General features: G+C 43.1%; 1 protein-coding gene across 1 annotated transcript in view; it reads right to left on the bottom strand.

Annotated features, from left to right (window-relative positions):
- Positions 1-18,906, bottom strand: part of Bub1b (BUB1 mitotic checkpoint serine/threonine kinase B) — a 49,109-nt gene continuing 30,203 nt past the window's right edge. The window contains exons 14-24 of the mRNA XM_036185295.1: positions 18,289-18,397; positions 14,097-14,371; positions 12,961-13,094; positions 12,044-12,184; positions 11,436-11,536; positions 7,200-7,349; positions 5,755-5,897; positions 3,689-3,860; positions 2,622-2,728; positions 1,130-1,292; positions 1-437 (exon numbers count right to left, since the gene is read on the bottom strand). Coding sequence (XP_036041188.1) covers positions 393-437; positions 1,130-1,292; positions 2,622-2,728; positions 3,689-3,860; positions 5,755-5,897; positions 7,200-7,349; positions 11,436-11,536; positions 12,044-12,184; positions 12,961-13,094; positions 14,097-14,371; positions 18,289-18,397 — 1,540 coding nt within the window. The 3' untranslated portion in view covers positions 1-392. The remainder of the gene's footprint in view (positions 438-1,129; positions 1,293-2,621; positions 2,729-3,688; positions 3,861-5,754; positions 5,898-7,199; positions 7,350-11,435; positions 11,537-12,043; positions 12,185-12,960; positions 13,095-14,096; positions 14,372-18,288; positions 18,398-18,906) is intronic.

The following is an 18,906-nucleotide window of genomic DNA, read 5'->3' as shown; positions in this document are numbered from 1 at the left end:
GATGTTTGAAGAGTTGTATTTTGGGTGAGAGAAAATATTTCTTAATTATCATTCAGATCCAAAGCATGTTTCATGGCTTTAACTGTACAGATTTAGTTTTGAACTGAGACATTCACTCAGGATTTTCTGCTTTGTAGCATTCTTAGAGCAATAACAGTGACAACTATGGGGGAAACCAGATGCCAGATGAAGGAACATTAGGTAACTCAGATGCTTTAATACCAAACAAACAACTTGATGATTTTCACTACCCTTACTGAAAGAACAAGCCCTCAAGGCCAAGGACAGCTTGTGCTTCTCTCTGGGGCCGGCCAGTGTCCCTTCAGACTTCCTCTCTTCCAGATCAGTCCACACTTCGGAGTCCTCTATGTTCCGACTCCTGCTTCTTCAAGTCAAGCCAAACGGTCTTCTAGGCCCTCAGCAGTCCTCACTTCCTTCTGCACAGAATGACAGAAAGGTGAGTGTTCCAGTCCAAACGGTTGGTAAAGGCATTCAGCAACTACAGAAGAAAACTGCAAAGAGCAGATGTAAGCCATGTACAAAACACAGCTTCGAAACTTAAGAAAAGCTGGTCCTATGCACATCATTTGACCTGCTTTCCATCTGGACACTTGCTAAGGCCAGAGACATCTGAAGAAATGGCCAGCCAGCTGGCTTGCAATAACCCAATGGCAGCTGTTCTAAATCTAGGACACATAAGTTTCCATGGTAAAACAATTCCTCTCCAAAATTAAACCATTCATCTTAGTATGTAAATGTAGATGAAATGCCAGGAGCACAAATTTAACAAAAACTATTTTATTATAAAATATATGGTGAGTGCGAGAGTCCATGTCATAAAATTACAAGAGCGAAGCAGAGGGAAAATAGAAACAAAGGGTTAAAAAGTAGCCATTTGTATGGAATCTATTTTGAATAAAACAGGTGAGGCAGGCAGTGTTCTCCTAAAAACTGTGCCCCTTAGAGTAAACTCTGGTAGACAAGGGCTGGTGGTGTGTCTAAGTGTGTCTAAATTAAGTGACAGCGTCTACAGGCTAGCTTCCCACAATCCAGCACAGCTTAGGCAGCGATCTGAGAAGAGACTTGATTGCCTGTCTTGCTGAAGGAGCAAAGCTCCAGGACTAAATACCTTCCCCACCTTCCACAAGGCTTTGTCCAGGTGACTGTGGAATGTGGTGTCAAAAACCCCGTTCACTTCTGCTGCAAGTTCCCTCAGAACCGATACTGTGGGCTCATCGCTGGCATTCAGAATCCGCACAAAGAATTTATTCCATAATTCACTGTTCTTTAGCCTAATAAAATATAAAAATCATTTCTATCAGGATCAGACCTATGAAGATTAGAATTCTTTCTCAGTTGAACTGGGCAGTACATTCCTGTGCCAAAGTGACGGAGGTAATACCTAGAAATCTAAGGCTCGACATCATGCACTCTTCGGAAAGCACAGGAAAGCACTACAAATAAGTTACCATGGTGTGGGGAACACACATGACCGGAAAGCCATTCTCTCACCCGACCCTGCAGACCTCTTCTGTATGCTAAGATGCAGTAACTTTCCTCACGCCCACCTCAGGGGTCTGCCACCCTCACAGTTCTTAGAATCCTCAACTTGATGAAAGCAACTTCTCACTCACTCTCCTTGTCTTTTATCTGAAAACATCCATTGCTGTAGAGGGCAGGGGTGTTAGGAAAGGCCAACTCACCCCATTCATTTTTGCTTATGGTAGCGACACCTAGCTGGTCCATAGCTAACTGGAGATGCCTATTAATCCTCCACAGCTCAACGTATGTATCAAGCTATTTCATTAACTTATTTATTTTTATTGTTGTTTGAGACAAGGTCTCATTGCATAGTCCTGGCTGGCTTTGAACCTCTTCCTCTTAAGTGCTGGGATTAAAGGCATGAGCCACCATCTCAGGCTCAAACCCAAGAGACAAATGTGATTGGCCAAGTTCTAAATCAAATGAAGAGAAAATTCAACTTAATGTTCTGGAAAGTGGGAAAGGGCAGTAAACCTCCAACACTGGTTTAAGTGAAGACAAACGTAAGGACGAGCACAAGCCATTCCTCAGTGAGCTCCTGCTGGGAAGCCACTGGCGGAGAGAACCTGAAGCAGTGTGCGCTGTCTACCAGGTGCACAAGCATGCCTGAGGAGTCCTGGCTTCTGAGAGAGCCTTCATTTCTGCATCAGGAGATTCTGCTCGATGCCTTGGCTCTACCTACTCCTTAAGTAAATAATAGTCTAAAATCAGTAGATTATTTGGAAACTTAACTCTCTTCAAAAGACAATTAACTTTTGATAAACACAGCTGTTAAAAAAACTAATACCAATCAGTTAGAAAATTATTCTTTTAAATGTTTCTAATATTTCAAAACCAAGAAACTTCCACACTCCTATACAATATAGCAAGGTTCAGAAGGCCCTAAAGTCGGAGGAGTCTATGTCTTGGTTTTAGTTGGCAATTCCTTCCCCCTACACCAGGCATTCAGCAGATGCCCTAGCAAATGGAGAGAAAAATCACTGGACTAACAGTACTTGGTTTAGGGAACTAAGGTTACCTCCACACTGGAGAGAGGGGAACACTGGGATGGGCGGAACCCTGCAGGATCCAGTACTTACTCAGAAGTAGTTTGGCTGAGTCTCCAGAGGAGCCCATCCCAGAAGACATGTAGGTGTTCCCTGAACAACAATAAGTGTGCTAGGTCTGCTATACCCAACAGATCTACCTGAAATCACAAAACGTATCATGAGCTAAAGTTGTCTCTGCTTCTATTATGAACTTATTTATATAAGAATTGAAAAGCACAATAGAGCCTAACTGTATTTTATGACATATTTTAGTAGATGTTCTTATCTTTACAGGATGCGGGGGGGGGGGGGGGAAGCCTCTCAAAGACATGATCAGATATAACCCAAGGAATTTATTATTATTATTAGTAGTAGTAGTAGTTTTTGCAAGACAGAGTTTCTCTGTGTAGCCTTGGCTTTCTGGAGACTCACTCTGCAGACCACACTGGCCTCAAACTCAGAGATCCTCCTGCCTCTGCCTGCCAAGTACTGGGATTAAAGGCGTGTGTCACTACCACCTGCTAAGGGATTATTTTTAAGAGCCAATGACAACAGATGACCTGAATTACCAATCATATCAGCACACCTACTCCACTCTATGTGGGCTCCAGCTGGGACTGTGGCCTACATGACCACTTCAGGTACATTCTACATATCCTATCAGCAAATACCTTATGTCTAGAGCTAAGTCAGAAGCTATGTTTGCATCTAATACAATCATATAAGACACTTCATATTTGTTCTAATGTTCTTTTCATATAAATCATTGTATTTAATCTTTACAAGTCTGATGTAAAAAGAGCAGAGGTTTATTATCTTTACTGTAGAGTGAAAAGCAAAGAGAATAATTCATAAGAGATGACATGGATGGTGAGCAATAGGAATGGCCTGAGCACTTAAGTTACTGAGTTATGTATTTGCACGTGTATGTTTATATTCTTGAGTGCTGGGACAGAAAGACCGTTATCTCTGAGTTGCATGGTGATACAATATTTGGAAATGAGGCCATCTTTTCTAGGCAAGTCAATGGCAGTAAATACTAGCTTTCACGGCTTATCTAGACAAGGAAGAGGCTAAGAAATAGCCTTCATGTTTGCACAGGCTTGTCTTCCACTTACCTGGTAGGGAGAAGAACAGTTCTCCAGGATCTTTTGTCCTTCCATGGTCTGTACAGTCCGAAAGCCACTGAAGGAAAAGGCATCTAGCTGCACCCTCAGGTCAACACTGTAGGAGAAGTCCACGATCTTCACAGCATGATCCTTCTTATTGCAATCATAGGGGTCGTGGATTCTGAGGACAGATTCAAGAGGAGATAATAAAACAGGCTGTGAAAGCAGCTGCAGAGCTGGTCTGCCTCCCCCCCCCCCCTTCTTTCTTTTACGACTGCAGGTGTGTCTTAGCCTTGCCAACAGTACCCTCCAGTGGTTAGATATGAAAATGCACACATTGGCAATGCCAGCCCAAAGGGTTAAGTTTGGTTTGGCTTGACTACACAGAATCTATCTAATGTAAACCACAGTGCGTGGCCACCACAGGACAGTCTCAAGTTTTTATGCTATGTAGTAAGTAATGGAATTAGAAGCTGGCTCTGGCCCATGCAGGTGATACTGTCCTTGTTACTGGAATAGGTGGGCTTTCCAAGTAGCAAGGGCTCTTCCTCTAAAAGGTAATGAAAACAATTTAGAAGGTTATTTTCTAGTGAGCTGCTGTCTGCATTGTAAAATTTCCTGTGTCAATTACACCAACACCATATTTCCCTTTACTTTTTTTGGTAACCCCATATCCTACTTCCTAAGAAAATACTTCAAAACACAAACTTCCCATCAAGTAAGTGTATTTCATAGACTAGTGATTTGCTGTGAGTATCCAGGAACAATTTGTCTGAGAGATGACAACAATGATTCTTTTCACTTGTTCCTTTGTGTCTTTTCTTTCCCAGTTAGTTCTTGCAGTTCCTCCCTGGTACAAATGCAGGTCTTAATTCCAGGCTTTCTCCGACCGGAATCACATGCCTCTGCAGCAGCAGGAGTTTAGAATTTACAGCAGCTCCCATTTTCTCTTGGCACAGAGCCAACTTAATTTTGTTTTCTAAAACTATGATCACTTAAAACATTTTTTCTAAGCTTGAGAGGTTGTTTCCAGATTAAAGAAGAGCATGACTACTCTGTTCTCTAGCTCTTTCTCTACTCAGTTATTCACATGGCCAAGGGCAAAAATCTCTCTTCCTCCCCACATCCCTGGGAATCAAACCCAGCTTAGCAATCTCTTTACTGCTCAGCAATACCCTCACCCTTTGACCTCATCTTTCTCACAAGTTATGTAAGCAATAAACTGACTGATTCTAAGTCTCTTTCTCAGGGGCTGGATATGGCTTATTGGTTAAAAGCACCTGTTGCTCTTGCAGAGAACCAGGGCTCAATTTCTAGAATCTACATGGTGGTACATAACCGTCCATAACTTCAGTTCCAGGGATCCTATGCCCTCTCCTGACTCCCACCAGCATCAAGCATGCATGTGGTGCACACCCACACAATCAAACACTCACATATAAAAAAAATAAAATACATGGGGGGGGGGGTTGGCATAGGTCTTTAATACCAGCACTTGGTAGGTAGAGGGAAACGGATCCCTGTGAGTTAGAGGCCAGCCTGGTCTACGGAGTGAGTTCCAGGATAGCTAGGACTACACAGAGAGACCTTGTCTGGAAAAACAAAACAAAACAAACAAAAACACATATACACATATATGTATATATATATATATATATATATATATATATATATATATATATATATATATGTATAAAATAAAAAATAATAAAAAGGCTCTTGCTTTTAATATCTTACGACTCTATAAAATATTTTCTATCAAATTTGTTAAATAAGAGATAAAGTTGAAGCCCAGGGCCTTATGCATACAAGGCAAGCATCCTACCACCTACATGTTCACAGACATAGGGTCCATTCCCAGCACCCACATGGCAGCTTACAAACATCTGTAACTCCAGTTCCAGAGAACCTGACTCTGTCTTCTGGCCTCAGTGGGCACCAGGCATGTAAGTGGTACACAGACAAACAAGGAGAAAAAACACTTACACACATTTTTTCAGGCATTAATATGACAATTATCTATGTTTTTTAAAAAAAAAAAATGTAGCCAAGGTAGGGAAATAAAAAGGATGCACCTGTTTCGTAGGATCAGACTCCTTGGACTCAGGTCTCCGTGAACTATGTCAGCTTTGTGGAGCTTCTCCACTATTGTCAAGAGGTTATAAACAATCAAGACTGTTACTTCATGAGAGACAGATTCACTGTGTTGGAGAAGATCCTGGAAACAGAAAGACAGAACTGTTTCTCCAGCTGGTGCATCTACAGCCAAGTCCCCTGCCAAGCTGTGTTCCCTCCCGCTCCCCACTGGAGTGCAGCCTGGACCCTAGCCCCACTTTAACTGGGGTCTCCTGAAGATGAAGAGCATGAAGAAAAGGGAAAGGTGCTTGCTGCCAAGCCAGAAGACCCTTTGACCCCTGGAACCTACACTGTGGACAGAGAGGACCGACCCCTGCACACGTTCTCTGAACACAAGCGTGTGCATGCTCACCTACACGTGAACACACTAACACATAAAGTAAAGCATTGAAAACAATTTTAATTTTGGTAGCAAAACCTCAAGAACACAGAAAAGAGTAAAATGACATATTGTGTCTGTATTTTAAAAAGGATACAGGAGAAGCAGAACAGTCAAGACAAAAATTTTATTTTGCTTAAAATGAGTTGATAATTATTCTAGTTAGGTGACTCATTCATTCCCCCCCCTACCCCCCCAGTATAAAAGTTAAAAACTACCAAATAGGTACTCCACTGGAAAGGAGGCCAGGGTAGCTCAGCGGTAGAGTGATTGACTAGGATGTATGGACCCTGGTCAACCCCCAGCACCAAACACCAGCCAGAACCCCTCAAAAGAAAAACAACAACAAACAAGCACACACCAGCACTCGGGAGGCAGAGGCAGGCGGATCTCTGTGTGAGTTTGAGGCCAGCCTGGGCTACAGAGTGAGTTCAGGGACAGCCAAGGGTATTACACAGAGAAACCCTGTCTTGAAAAACCAAAAACCAAACCAAACCAAACCAAACTGAAAACAACAATGACAAAAAGACCCCAACCAGCCAACAAAGTCCCACCTGAGAAGAGAGTCACCGATACTTTTAAAGGCCAGTCAGGTCTGAGCACTTACCACCAAGTCTGCTGACTTATGTCTGATCTCTGGAGCCCATGGAGAGAACTGACTTGTAATTATCCTCAAATTTCCACATGGATATCATGGCACACACACAATAAAAGTTAAAAAAATAAAAATGAAAAACTGGTCTATTTCTAGATGATTGAAAGGAATTTTATATTAAATATCTTAACAATTTAACTACATTTACCTATTTGTGTGTGTCTATGCACATGCCATGAATAATTTACAGGGTTTAATTCTCTCTCATCACAATTTGGGTCCTAGGGATCACACGCAGGTCATTGGACTTGGCAGCAAGTGCCCCAGCTGCTGAGCTACCTCAGCAGCCCTGTATTACATGTCTTTCATACATTTCATTTTAAGTATATGTTCTGAGTGTTCTCACAAACCTGAAGGGTGCAACACTTTACATATTGGTAGGAAACGATGTGGCCGTCTTGGTACTGATGGTAGTTACACAGCTGATCACAGTCCTCCTTTAGACGCTCCTTTAACTTGAGGTGGATATAAAAATCCCATGGGATAGGCTGAAAAGATGCCTGTAAGACATAACACTTAACATGTGAAGGCAATCATTTATGTGGTGATGGCTGACAGCCTGAACACGCAATTGGAGACAGGGTCTCACTATGGCCTAGAACTCTCATATAGACCAGGGGAGCCTTGAACTCATAGAGAACCACCTGCCTCTGTGTATACTAAACTACTGTGCTTGGCTGAAAAACACATCTTAGTCATAAAGAAAAAAATCATATTATTTGTAAGAAAGTAGATAGAAATGGAGACTATGTTAAATAAATAAACCGGACACAGAAAGACAAACACCCTGTTTTTTCTATTTAACTATATATGCATGAAAGCAGGAGGGGACTGTGAGAGGACAGCTGTGGGGAGAGGGGGACAGAAGGGGAGCAACAGATGAGCACAGTACAATTACACACACACACACACACACACACACACACACACACCTGTATGTTATAATGAAACCCATTATTTTGTGTGCTAACTAAAACCAACCAACCAACCCAAAACACAATACTAACAATAAAAATTGCAGAACTTAGGAGGAAGAGGCAAAGGACTAACATAAATTTAGGCTAGCCTGGTCTACACACTGAGTTCCAGATCAGCTAGGGCTTCAGAGTGAGACCCGCCCTGGTCTAAAACAAACAAACAAACAACTTTAAACAGATAAAAAGATTGGAGGGGAGAGGAGAAAAAAAACCCTGTTTCTCCTCCCTCCTTTGACAAAACAGTGTGTGTGTGTGTGTGTGTGTGTGTGTGTGTGTGTGTGTGTGTGTGTCTCGTGGCATGGGTGTAAAAGGACAGGACAACCTGTAGGAGTTGGCAATGTTCCTCCATGCCAGTTTCAGAGCTAGAAGTCAGGCTTCCAGGCTTGGTGACAAGCACCTTTATCCACGGGGCCATCTTGCTGACCCAAGAAAAACAATTTATTTGAGGCCAGCCTGGTCTACAGAGTGAGTTCCAGGTCAGCCAAAGCTACACAGAGAAACCCTATCTCAAACCAAAAACAATGAACAAAAACTATAAAAGAAAAACAATTTAAAACTTCATTGATATCTCAGTGAAATAAAGAATATTCCCCTTGCCGGGCGTTGGTGGCACACACCTTTAATCCCAGCACTTGGGAGGCAGAGGCAGGTGGATCTCTGTGAGTTCGAGGCCATCCTGGTCCACAGAGTGAGTTCCAGGAAAGGCGCAAAGCTAAACAGAGAAACCCTGTCTCGGAAAAAAAAAAAACCAACAAAAAACAAAAAACCAACCAACCAAACAAACAAACAAAAAAAGAATATTCCCCCTTTGAAAGAAATGTAAAACTTATAAAGAGACTGAAACTATGGTAGATGAAATAGTCTTCTGAATCTACAGGTTATATGTAGCAGGAGTCAACCAACCATGAATGGAAAACACTTAAGGTCTGTGGGAGACAACACACTATAGATAGCATAGTATGTATAATATCTTAGGTATTAGAAAAATCCAGTGGCACCAGCACTTGGGAGGCAGAGGCAGGTGGACCTCTGTGAGTTCGAGGCCAGCCTGATCTACAAAGCGAGTTCCAGGACAGCCTCCAAAGCTACAGAGAAACCCTGTCTTGAAAAACAAAAAACAAACAAACAAAAAAACAAAAACCAGTGGTGCTTTAAAGCACATTGGAGCCAGGCGGTGGTGGCTCACGCCTTTAGTCCCAGCACTCGGGAGGCAGAGGCAGGCGGATCTTTGTGAGTTGGAGGCCAGCCTGGTTTCCAAAGCGAGTTCCAGGAAAGGCGCAAAGCTACACAGAGAAACCCTGTCTCGAAAAACAAACAAACAAACAAACAAACAGCACATTGGAGGGCATGTGTGGGGTATTTGCAAGTCCTGTGTCAGTTGATGTAAAGGACTTGACTGTCCTCAGGGTGGGTTCTCCAATGGGAGGGAGGTGTCTTCTAAAAGGTCCCCTGTAGTACAGAGAGGACTGTACTGCAGAAGGTAAGACAAGCGAGAAACCAGAGGAATGAAAACATTTACTTGTAATTCTGTCTGCCTGTGTGTGGTGGGCACCCAAGTGCAGGTGCCCTCACAAGAGGACAGCAAACCCCTGGAGCTGGAGTCACAGGTGCTTGTGAGCTGCCCAGCGAAGTGCTGGGTTCTCTCTAACAGCACTAAGTGTTCTGAACTATCTCTCCAGCCCCATAAATGAGAGATGGCGAGGGGGTGGGGTAAGGAGGTGGTGGGTGGGGGTGGAGGTGGCAGGGAATGTAGAGGAAATAAGGGTTGGTAAGATGGCTCAGTAGGTAAAGGTGTTTTGTTCATCAAGCCCAGAACCATATGATGAGAGAGAACTGAAGCCCACAACTTGCCCTTGGATCTATACATATACACAAACATACACACACCATAAATAAATAAATAAACAATGCTAAACAAAGAAATGATTGTTCAGGAAAAACCTATACCCTAATGTGAGAAATTAAAAATTGAGAAAGCAGAAAATTTAAAGAAACGATTTTTTTTCAAAGAAAAGGTCAAGACTAAAGGAGTCTCCAGATGGAAATGTCCACTGACGCTCTGCCCAGCACACTGGTGATAATACTTTTATCAAAGTGCGTGACTGCTATATGCCCGTGACAAGCAAGACTACAGGTTCGAGAGATAGGGAGAGACTTCACAGTTGCTGGAATGAAAAAGACCCAAAGCTGCAGGATCTCCAGGACACAGACAACAACAGGATGCCCAGAGGGGCCCAGTGAGGGCCCAGCATCGAGGGTGACCAGACCACCAATGATGAACACTGACAAGTACAGATGTAGGGACTAAAGAGTATGTATACTTTGTAACTACTGTGTGATACCACAGCTTCCATGCCAAGACTTCGGGTTTTCTTTAAAATTTTTATTTTTGGGGGGAGGTTGTAAGGGCAGAGGGCAGATATCAAAGGATGGGGGGATGAAAGGGATTGGGATACAGGATGTGAAATCCACAAAGAATCAATAAAAAGTTAAGAAAACAAAACAAAACAAACAAACTGGGCGTGGTGGCACATGCCTGCAATCTAAGCATCTAGGAGACAGAGACAGGGATTGTTGGTTTGAGGGCTACATATCGTGACCTTATTTCAAAACCCAAGACGACTCCCACTGAGTAAAACTTTTGTTCACACAAAAGGTCTACTGCACTTCTGGAACTCGAAAGCCTGGAATGGCTGACCCCTGCCTTCATTCCCTTTGTGCTGATTCTTTTAAAACTAGCCAAAAGCTAAAGACTGTGAGGGTGGAACCCAGCCAATAAGGAAAAGACAAAGTCACCACATGCGTTAGAATAAAAATCAAGTTGAGTATCCATGCCCAGGTGTGCTTGGTTTGGGTTCTAGCACACCCTTTGTGCAAACAAAATTGCTTTGCTGAGCTTTAAAAAAATGGGAAAAAAAAAAGATTAGGATGGCAAAAGACTTCAACAGTAAGGTTAGAGGTATGTGGCTCTGGTGTGGTATTTGCCTATACAATGTCTGCATTCTAAAGCTGCAGGAAAAAAAACCAAACACCAAAAACCAATCAAATGAACAACAACAGAAAATAAACAAGCAAACCCAAGCAAGGTTACAAAAGGTTTTAAATACCAAGGAAAAAAAGTAACAAAGAATTCTATATCCAATCAAGAAAAGATGCAGAATAAGGAATTTTCTGACCCAGAGGATTTAAAAAACTTTATATTGCCTCCTTTTCCTCAGAAAGCTACTAAGTAAGTACTCTTCTAAAACAAGCAGAATTCAGCTAAGAAATGGGGAAATGGGTATGTGGGTGTCCAATACAAGGAGAAGGAATGAGAGTACCCTACAGTGACGGTCACTAATGTGTGTCAAGATTAGAATACAGCTGTCCAGGAGGAGCAGTCCCCACACTCCAGGCCAGAATTCTTAGGATGCCTGGGCACAAGAGAACCTTTACACAATAGTCCCCCACTTCTCATCTCTGACCTTGATATAGAATGGTGACTGATGTTTTTGATGGCTCACAGATTTCCCAGTAAAGAAGCCAGGAGACAGGCGTGAGTACCACGGGGACACAACTGTCTTCTTTGCTTATTTTCAAGGTAACGACATGACAAAGAAGCGGTCTCACCTTCATCATGGTTAACTCTGCCGAGTTTCTTGATTTCGCCCAGAATAACTTGTACTCCTCACATACTAGGTATTCCTGTTCAATGCAGTAGTCTTCATCACCTGTTGAGAAGGTTTGATTCCATTAAAAAAGTCACCGTGAACAATGTAGGTCCTGGCTAAGGGTGAGAGGTACTAGTGTATTTACCAGTAAGGATCATCTAGAATCCTTTTCAAAATCAGTTGTTTAAAAATGGAAAAGGAGCTGAACAGACAACTCCGTAGTTAAGAGCACTAGTTCTTACAGAGGACCTGGGTTTGATCCCCAGCACAACACAGTAGCTCACAATCATATGTAGAACCCAATTCTAGGGAATCCAACAGGTATCACATGCATGCAGGCAAAACACTCATAAAGTGAATAAATAAATCTTAAAAGATATTAGAAAAAAGAAGGCAAATAAAAGTGCTATTGTTACTATGGCATGAAAATGATCTGTGTGTTAGCCTCTAAAATGCTCTTTGTTACAACCTAGGAATAGTTACAGTGTTCAAGGGTTCACGGTGTTCAGACCACTTATTTGTATGCCGTCGTCGGATGCAGGAGGACAGGCATTCAACAACACTTACCTAACTCAATCTCCTCCCCTATCTCCAGGGTCGGCATTGGCCTGTCTTCCACAGAAAACTCTGCCGAAGTACTTGACTCTGGCAGGGACCTCAGTAGTTGCAGCCGATATTGTGAGCACCAGGGTAACTGGATAGCATTTTCTGTGAAGAAAAGCTGAAATAAGCATTACATATAAACTAGTGTTTAGGGCCGGATGGGTGGTGGTGGTGGCGGCGGCAGCAGCGGCGCACGCCTTTAATCCCAGCACTTGGGAGACAGAGGCAGGTGGAGCTCTGTAAATTAGGGGTCAACTTGGTCTACAACAGTGGTTCTCCACCAGAAGGAGTAGAATATCAGATATTTACATTATGATTCATAACAGTAGCCAAGCTATAGTTATGAAGTAACAACAAGATAATTTTATGGTTGGGGGTCACCACACGATGAGGAACTGTATTGGAGGGTCTCAGCATAAGGAAGGTTGAGAACCACTGGACTACAGAGCAAGTTCCAGCACAGCCAAGGCTACACAGAGAAACTGTTCCAATCCCCCAAAACAAACAAACAAACAAACAAAAACTGGGTGGTGGTGGTGCCCTTAATCCAGCACTCGGGAGGTAGAGGCAGGGAGATCAAGTTTGCAGCCAGCCCAGTCTACAGAGTGAGCTCCAAGGCGACAGAGAAACCTTGTCTCAGAAAAACAAACAAACAAAGGGGGGGGGGGTGCGGAATCCAACAAGATTACAAAGTCAGCACTGCTAATCTGACCACATTCATTTGTCTTGCGTACTTATGAATCATGTTGAGTAACTGAGGGGTTTATTTGAGAACGAACACAATTTGTAGCAACTTCACTAGTTCACAGGTCAGTCTGCCGAGGGATATAAATGTTCACCAGGCAGATTCAGAAGCTTGCCCATAGGCTGGACGGATCTACCTGTGGTGTCATTAGTTAGCTCCAGCTTCTCGGGAAGCTGAAGGCCTTTGATGGAGGAGGTACTCGTAACTGAAGTGGAGGATCCAGAGAAGCCGGATGAGTGTGTGGCTTCACCACTGTCTTCAATTATTGGGCTGCAAGAGACAAAAGTGAGCTGTCCTCAGGGAGAGTACACACCAACTTACGTTAGAGCTTTGGAATTTCTGAACGAACATTCATTTCCTTTTCTGAGTGTTTTGCCTGCATGTATGGAAGGGCACCAACAGAAGGGCAGAGCCTGCAGAGGCAGGAGAGGATGTCAGACCCCCTGGGACTGGAGTTAGAGGGCTGTGAGTTATGGGAGTTGGGAACTGAATCCGGGACCTCTGCAAGAGCAGCAAGTGCTTGTAACCACTAAGCCATCTTTTTAGCCCCCAACTTTATACATTTTTAATTTACAAATTTTACATTGAACTCATTTTGTAATAAAATTTCTTTTAAAATAATTTGTAGTTGCTATGATTTTTATTAGTCTCATTTTTAAAGCACATCATTTTCCCAAATCAGAAATAGATGAAAAAATGTTTAGCTGTTTATTGTATGTAGATAAGTGTTCTGCTCACATGTTTGTGCACAATGTGTATGCCTGGTACCTGTAGAGGTCAGAAGAAGGTAATGGATACTCCAAAACGGGCGGTGGTGGCACACGCCTGTAATCCCAGCACTCGGGAGGCAGAGGCAGGTGGATCCCTGTGAGTTCGAGGCCAGCCTGGGCTACAGAGCTAGTCCAGGACAGGCTCCAAAGCTACAGAGAGAAACCCTGTCTCGAAAAACCAAAACAAAAAACCTGGAGGTATGAGAGTTGTAAGTTCCCATGTGGGTGTTGGGCATCAAACCCAGGTCCTCTACAAGAACAAGTGCTCTTAACTGCTGAACCATCTCCTTTCTGTACCTCGGAGTCTCATCACATCAAAATTCACCTCTTTTAATCCTCAAATCCAAACCGATCAGTCAACTTCGCTGACATTATACCTGAGACAGACAGACAGACAGACAGACAGACTTTCTTTTTAAGCACCTGGAAGACCAGTAAGAGCCTGGGGCCTGTTCACTATAACTGGCACGCACACAGACCATAGAGTAAACCCTCCAATCACCTCAGCTTCTTGACGCTGGGGAGCTGGTTATAGATAGTGGTCCTCGCAGTGTGGCAGCCCTCGGTGCTCTTCCCATCAAGGTCCTCTTCCTGCAGCAGTCTCTCAGGACCGGAAGGGGTCCCCTTCAAGGACATTATCTCAGGGAAAGGAGTAGATGCAAGGCGAGCCGCTCTAGCAAAGTCGCAAGTGTCCTCGGGGTTGGGACAAATGGTCGCATTACTGAAACCTGTGATGATGGCATCTTCACTCAAAGGTTCAATCCCTGTGAGTTCACCCTACAATTAAAAACAGTGAAAACTGTTCAGCAAACACTGAATGGCATATATAAACAATATGCATATATACACTTAGACAACAGAGCATTGACATGAGATTTAGAAATACCATACCAGGATGTCTAGTTAAAAACAATTTAAAAAACACAGGACAGCACTGAGGAGACTGATTTTGTACTTCATCAAAAACTATACTGTAAGGGCTCTGCACACAGGAAAGGCTGCTTAACGGCCTCTCCCCGACAACTTTACCTGAAAGCCGAAGTGCTGATACTACTTTTCTCACTTAGAAAGTGTTCTGGGCGTGAGAGGGACGGCTCAGAGTACTGCATGCCTTTCCAGAGGACCCAGGTTCAATTCCTAGCACCTATGCAGGGCCATGCAGCTCCAAGGGGTTTGGTACCCTCTTCTGGCTTCCACTGGTACCACCCCCCCCACCCCCACCCCCCACCCCCCACCCCCCACCCCCCGCCACAGGCCTGCACACGGCATTCACTTACATAACCATACATATACACAAAGGTAAAAATACTCTTTTAAAAACTTCTTTAAATGTCGGATGTGATGGCACACACTTTTAACCCCAGGACTCAGGAGGCAGAGGCAGGCAGCTCTCTGAGTTCAAGGCCAGCCTGGTGTACAAAGTGAGTTCCAGGATAGCCAGAGCTACACAGTGAGACCTTGTTTTGAAAAAACAAATTAAAAAAAATTAACCAAGAGGCTAGGGCTTAACTCAGTGAACAGAGTCATTTAAATATTCATGGGCCCTAAGACTAGGAGGAAAATGTAAGAAAACTCAATCAAGTCTTCCAGGTTATTCCCTATTTCTCACTACTTAAAACTATTTTAAAATAGACACAAACTTTAGTTTTGGTGCCTATCCTGGAACTCACTCTATAGACCAGGCTGGCCTGGAACTCAGAGATCCGCCTGGCTCTGCCTTTGAGAGTGCTGGGATTAAAGGCGTGCGCCACCACCGCCCAGCTTTTCTTCTTCTTCTTTTTTTTAATGTATTGATTAGCTGCTCCGAAAGAGTAAACCACCTTATATATTTGCGTAAATATAGGAAATGCCCACTTGATTCAACCCTTGTAGATACTAGATTTATAATAAAACATTTAAACTGGGTAGCCAGCCTGGTCTACAAAATCAGTTCCAGGACATCTAGGGCTTCGCAGAGAAACCTTGCCTGGAAAAACAAAAACCAAACAAAACAAAATTTAAAGTAAAATAAACTACTATTTATGGATCTATCTATTAGTTTAGACATTTTAAATATGACTGGAGGGGCACTAAAAATTCAAGTGGGCACTTCTTAACAAAAGCCAAGCAAGAAGTTACAAAGGGAAAGGGGAAGAGAGAGGGGGAGGTAGGGGGAGGGAGGGACATGAAGGAGGACAGCCCCTTTAATACCCAGGCTACCACTGAGTAGCTGACCCGGAATCAAGGCCTAGCCTCCCCTCCCCAGTGCACCAGGTACTGGGCGGTGTGCTTCAGAACAAAGTCTATCTTAGTGACTCCTTTCAGTTAGCATGCTTTCATAGTGACCCGGGAACTATCAGAACTACAGAGGAACTTTCCCAAATCACTGAAAACACAGGGGAAACCAGCGCTTAGAGTCCTTCTCCAGAAATTTACAACGCATAAACCTGGAATGGGGCCTGAGTATCTTACTTCAGTCATAAAATCTGCCCATGGCACTTCTGGGTCATTGGAAATTTCTATTATTTTGGATATAAAATTAATATTTTATATTACATATTAATATTTCAGATATAAAATTGGAAATAGCATTAATATGCACATGTAAAAATCTATCTAGGTATATAATCTGTGTACTTAACTAGATATAAAATATATCTCAAGAAAGTAAATAAGAAGAAAAGAATATTTTAAAAAAAATGTCTCCTAGGGCTGAAGAGATGGATGGCTCAGATGTTAAAAGCACTGACTGCTCTTCCAGAGGTCCTGAGTTCAATTCCCAGCAACCACATGGTGACTCACAACCATCTGTAATGAGATCTGGCGCCCTCTTCTGGCCTGCAGGGATATGTGCAGACAGAACACTGTATATGTAATAATAAATAAATAAATCTTAAAAAAAAAAAAAAAAGTCTCCTAATGACTTTGCTCACTTTCTTGTTTGTGGGGCAAGTTCTGTCACTGGACTACTCATCACATCCCCAGAAAAAAATCTTTGAATTAGACACGTCAGTCCTCCTCAAGCTCCCAAGTGCCCGGGTGCTAGTTTGCCAAGAAGCATGCTTTTCCTTCCCTAAAAGTTTCAACAAAATGCCAAGGGTCATGGTTTTTTGGGTTGACTTGAATGCTTCTTTAGTACCCTTTCACCCCTGGGTATTGTCATGTGCTGACACTGTACGACAGCAGTTAACACAGAACAGGAAGGGCCATGAGACAGCTCAGTGAGGGAGCCAAACCTGGTGACACTTCCGTGGTGTACAGAGAACATCTGACCGCTATAGACACATGCAGCACTCAGACACACACACTCACTCACACACACACACTCAGACACACACACACACACACACACACACACTCACAAAACAACTAGTATAAATAAATAATTACAACAAGAAGGAAAAACGGTTGGTCTAGGCAATGTTCCCACTGATACAAAAGGCATTTTATACCTGTGCTGGATAAAAAAGAATTGGAAGTGTAAAAAGGCTGTTGAATTCGTGACCCTCCCCTACCATTTACAACTTTGGGATATAACTCATCACTTTACAGTGTGCATCTCAGTGTTCTAGTGTGGTTATACCAGTATGCTATTGAGAACATTTTCATCCCTCAGAAAGAAACCACAATACTAACAGGCCCTTTCCACTACCCTCTCTTATTACCAACTACTCTGCTTTATTCTGGACACTTCATGTAAATGGAAAATATTTACTATAAGTTCCTTTACTTATTTTAATTAATTATTTATTTATTTATTTATATTATTTTTGGTTTTTCAAGACAGGGTTTCTCTGTGTAGTTTTGGTGCATGTCCTGGATCTCACTCTGTAGACCAGGCTGGCCTCGAACTCATAGAGATCCACCTGCCTCTGCCTCCCAAGTGCAGGGATTTAAAGGCGTGTGCCACCACCGCCTGGTTAGTAACTATTTTTAACTAAAAAAAAAGTTTTTATTTCATGTGTATGGGTGTTTTGCCTATTTGTATGTTAGCATATCATGTATATGTGGTACCCATGGGAGCCACAGGAGGGCTTTACAGGCAGTTGTAGGCTGCCAAGTGGGTGCTGGGAACCCAACTGAGGCCATCTGCAAGAGCACATGCTCTTAACGGTCCCTAGGTTGGACATTCTAATGGCTGTCCCAGCAGTGTATGAAGGTTCTATTTTTTCTACATCCTTGCCCTCAAACACGTGTTATGACTCCTCTCTTGGTTACAGACACTCCAGGGGGTACAAGGGAGCACCTCACTGTGTTTCTGTCATTTTCCTGGGGACTTGATTCTGAAAACCTTTTCATGTGCTGAGTTCACATTAGTGATTTGAATTTTAACCCTAACCACCTTCTGAACAAGATCTAGCTACATACTCAAGCTGGACTCACACTCACTACACAGCCTAGGCTGACTTTGAACTCTAGATTTTCCTCTACTTCCACTGCCCATTGAGATTACAACAAGCTTGCTCAGCACTTAACCCTACACTTTTGTTTTAAACTTAAACATGTATTTGTATTGTGCCTGTGTGTGGGGGCCGTGTCAGGACAACCTGTGGGGAGTCAGTTTTTCCTTTCACTGTGTGGGACCCAGGATCAGTCTCAGGCTGTCAGCCTTGGCAGGAAATGCCCTTATCTGCTGAGCCATCTAACCAGCCAAATGCTAAACTTCTGAGAGATGTGAGTGAAATAATTCGCTAAGCCCATTTCTGTTAACTTACACAAACATCAGGAGACATCTCCTCATTTGAGGCAATGATTTCCGTGGTCTTGAGAACAGCAAGGGGTCTTCGCTGGGCTTTGGGAACCTGTAGAGGATCTGTAGCCAGACTGGAAAGACATATTCCAGTTAGCGCGCTCTATTACTGCATACAGAAATAACAGCAGCAGCCCTGACTCACGCCATTTTGGTTGTTTGTTGAGATGAAATTTTATTACATAGCCCAGTTTGGCCTTGAACTCAACATCTTCCTATCCCAACTCATTCTTCCCAGTCCTTGTGCATACCACAGTTCCCTCACACAGACTCAAATACTGGGGACAACATGGCTCAGTTAGGTAATGATGCTTTGCAGTCCAAGCCTGCAAAGTTCAGTTCTATCCCTGAGACTCAGCCAGCGGCAGAAAAAGATATCCAGGCAGGTGGCGGTGGTGCTCGCATTTAATCCCAGCCCTCGGGGAGGCAGAATCAGGCAATCTCTGTGAGTTCAAGGCCAGCCTGGCCTACAGAGTGAGAGCCAGGACAAGCACCAAAACTACATGGAGAAACCCTGTCTTAAAAACCACACACACACACACACACACTTTTCAAAGAATTTAAGATAAAAGTCCAGAGAATG

The sequence above is a fragment of the Onychomys torridus genome, chromosome 4 (genome assembly GCF_903995425.1).
Source record: "Onychomys torridus chromosome 4, mOncTor1.1, whole genome shotgun sequence".
NCBI lineage: Eukaryota > Metazoa > Chordata > Mammalia > Rodentia > Cricetidae > Onychomys > Onychomys torridus.
Note: the sequence above shows the minus strand (reverse complement) of the source record. Positions and strands in the feature narration are given on the sequence as shown.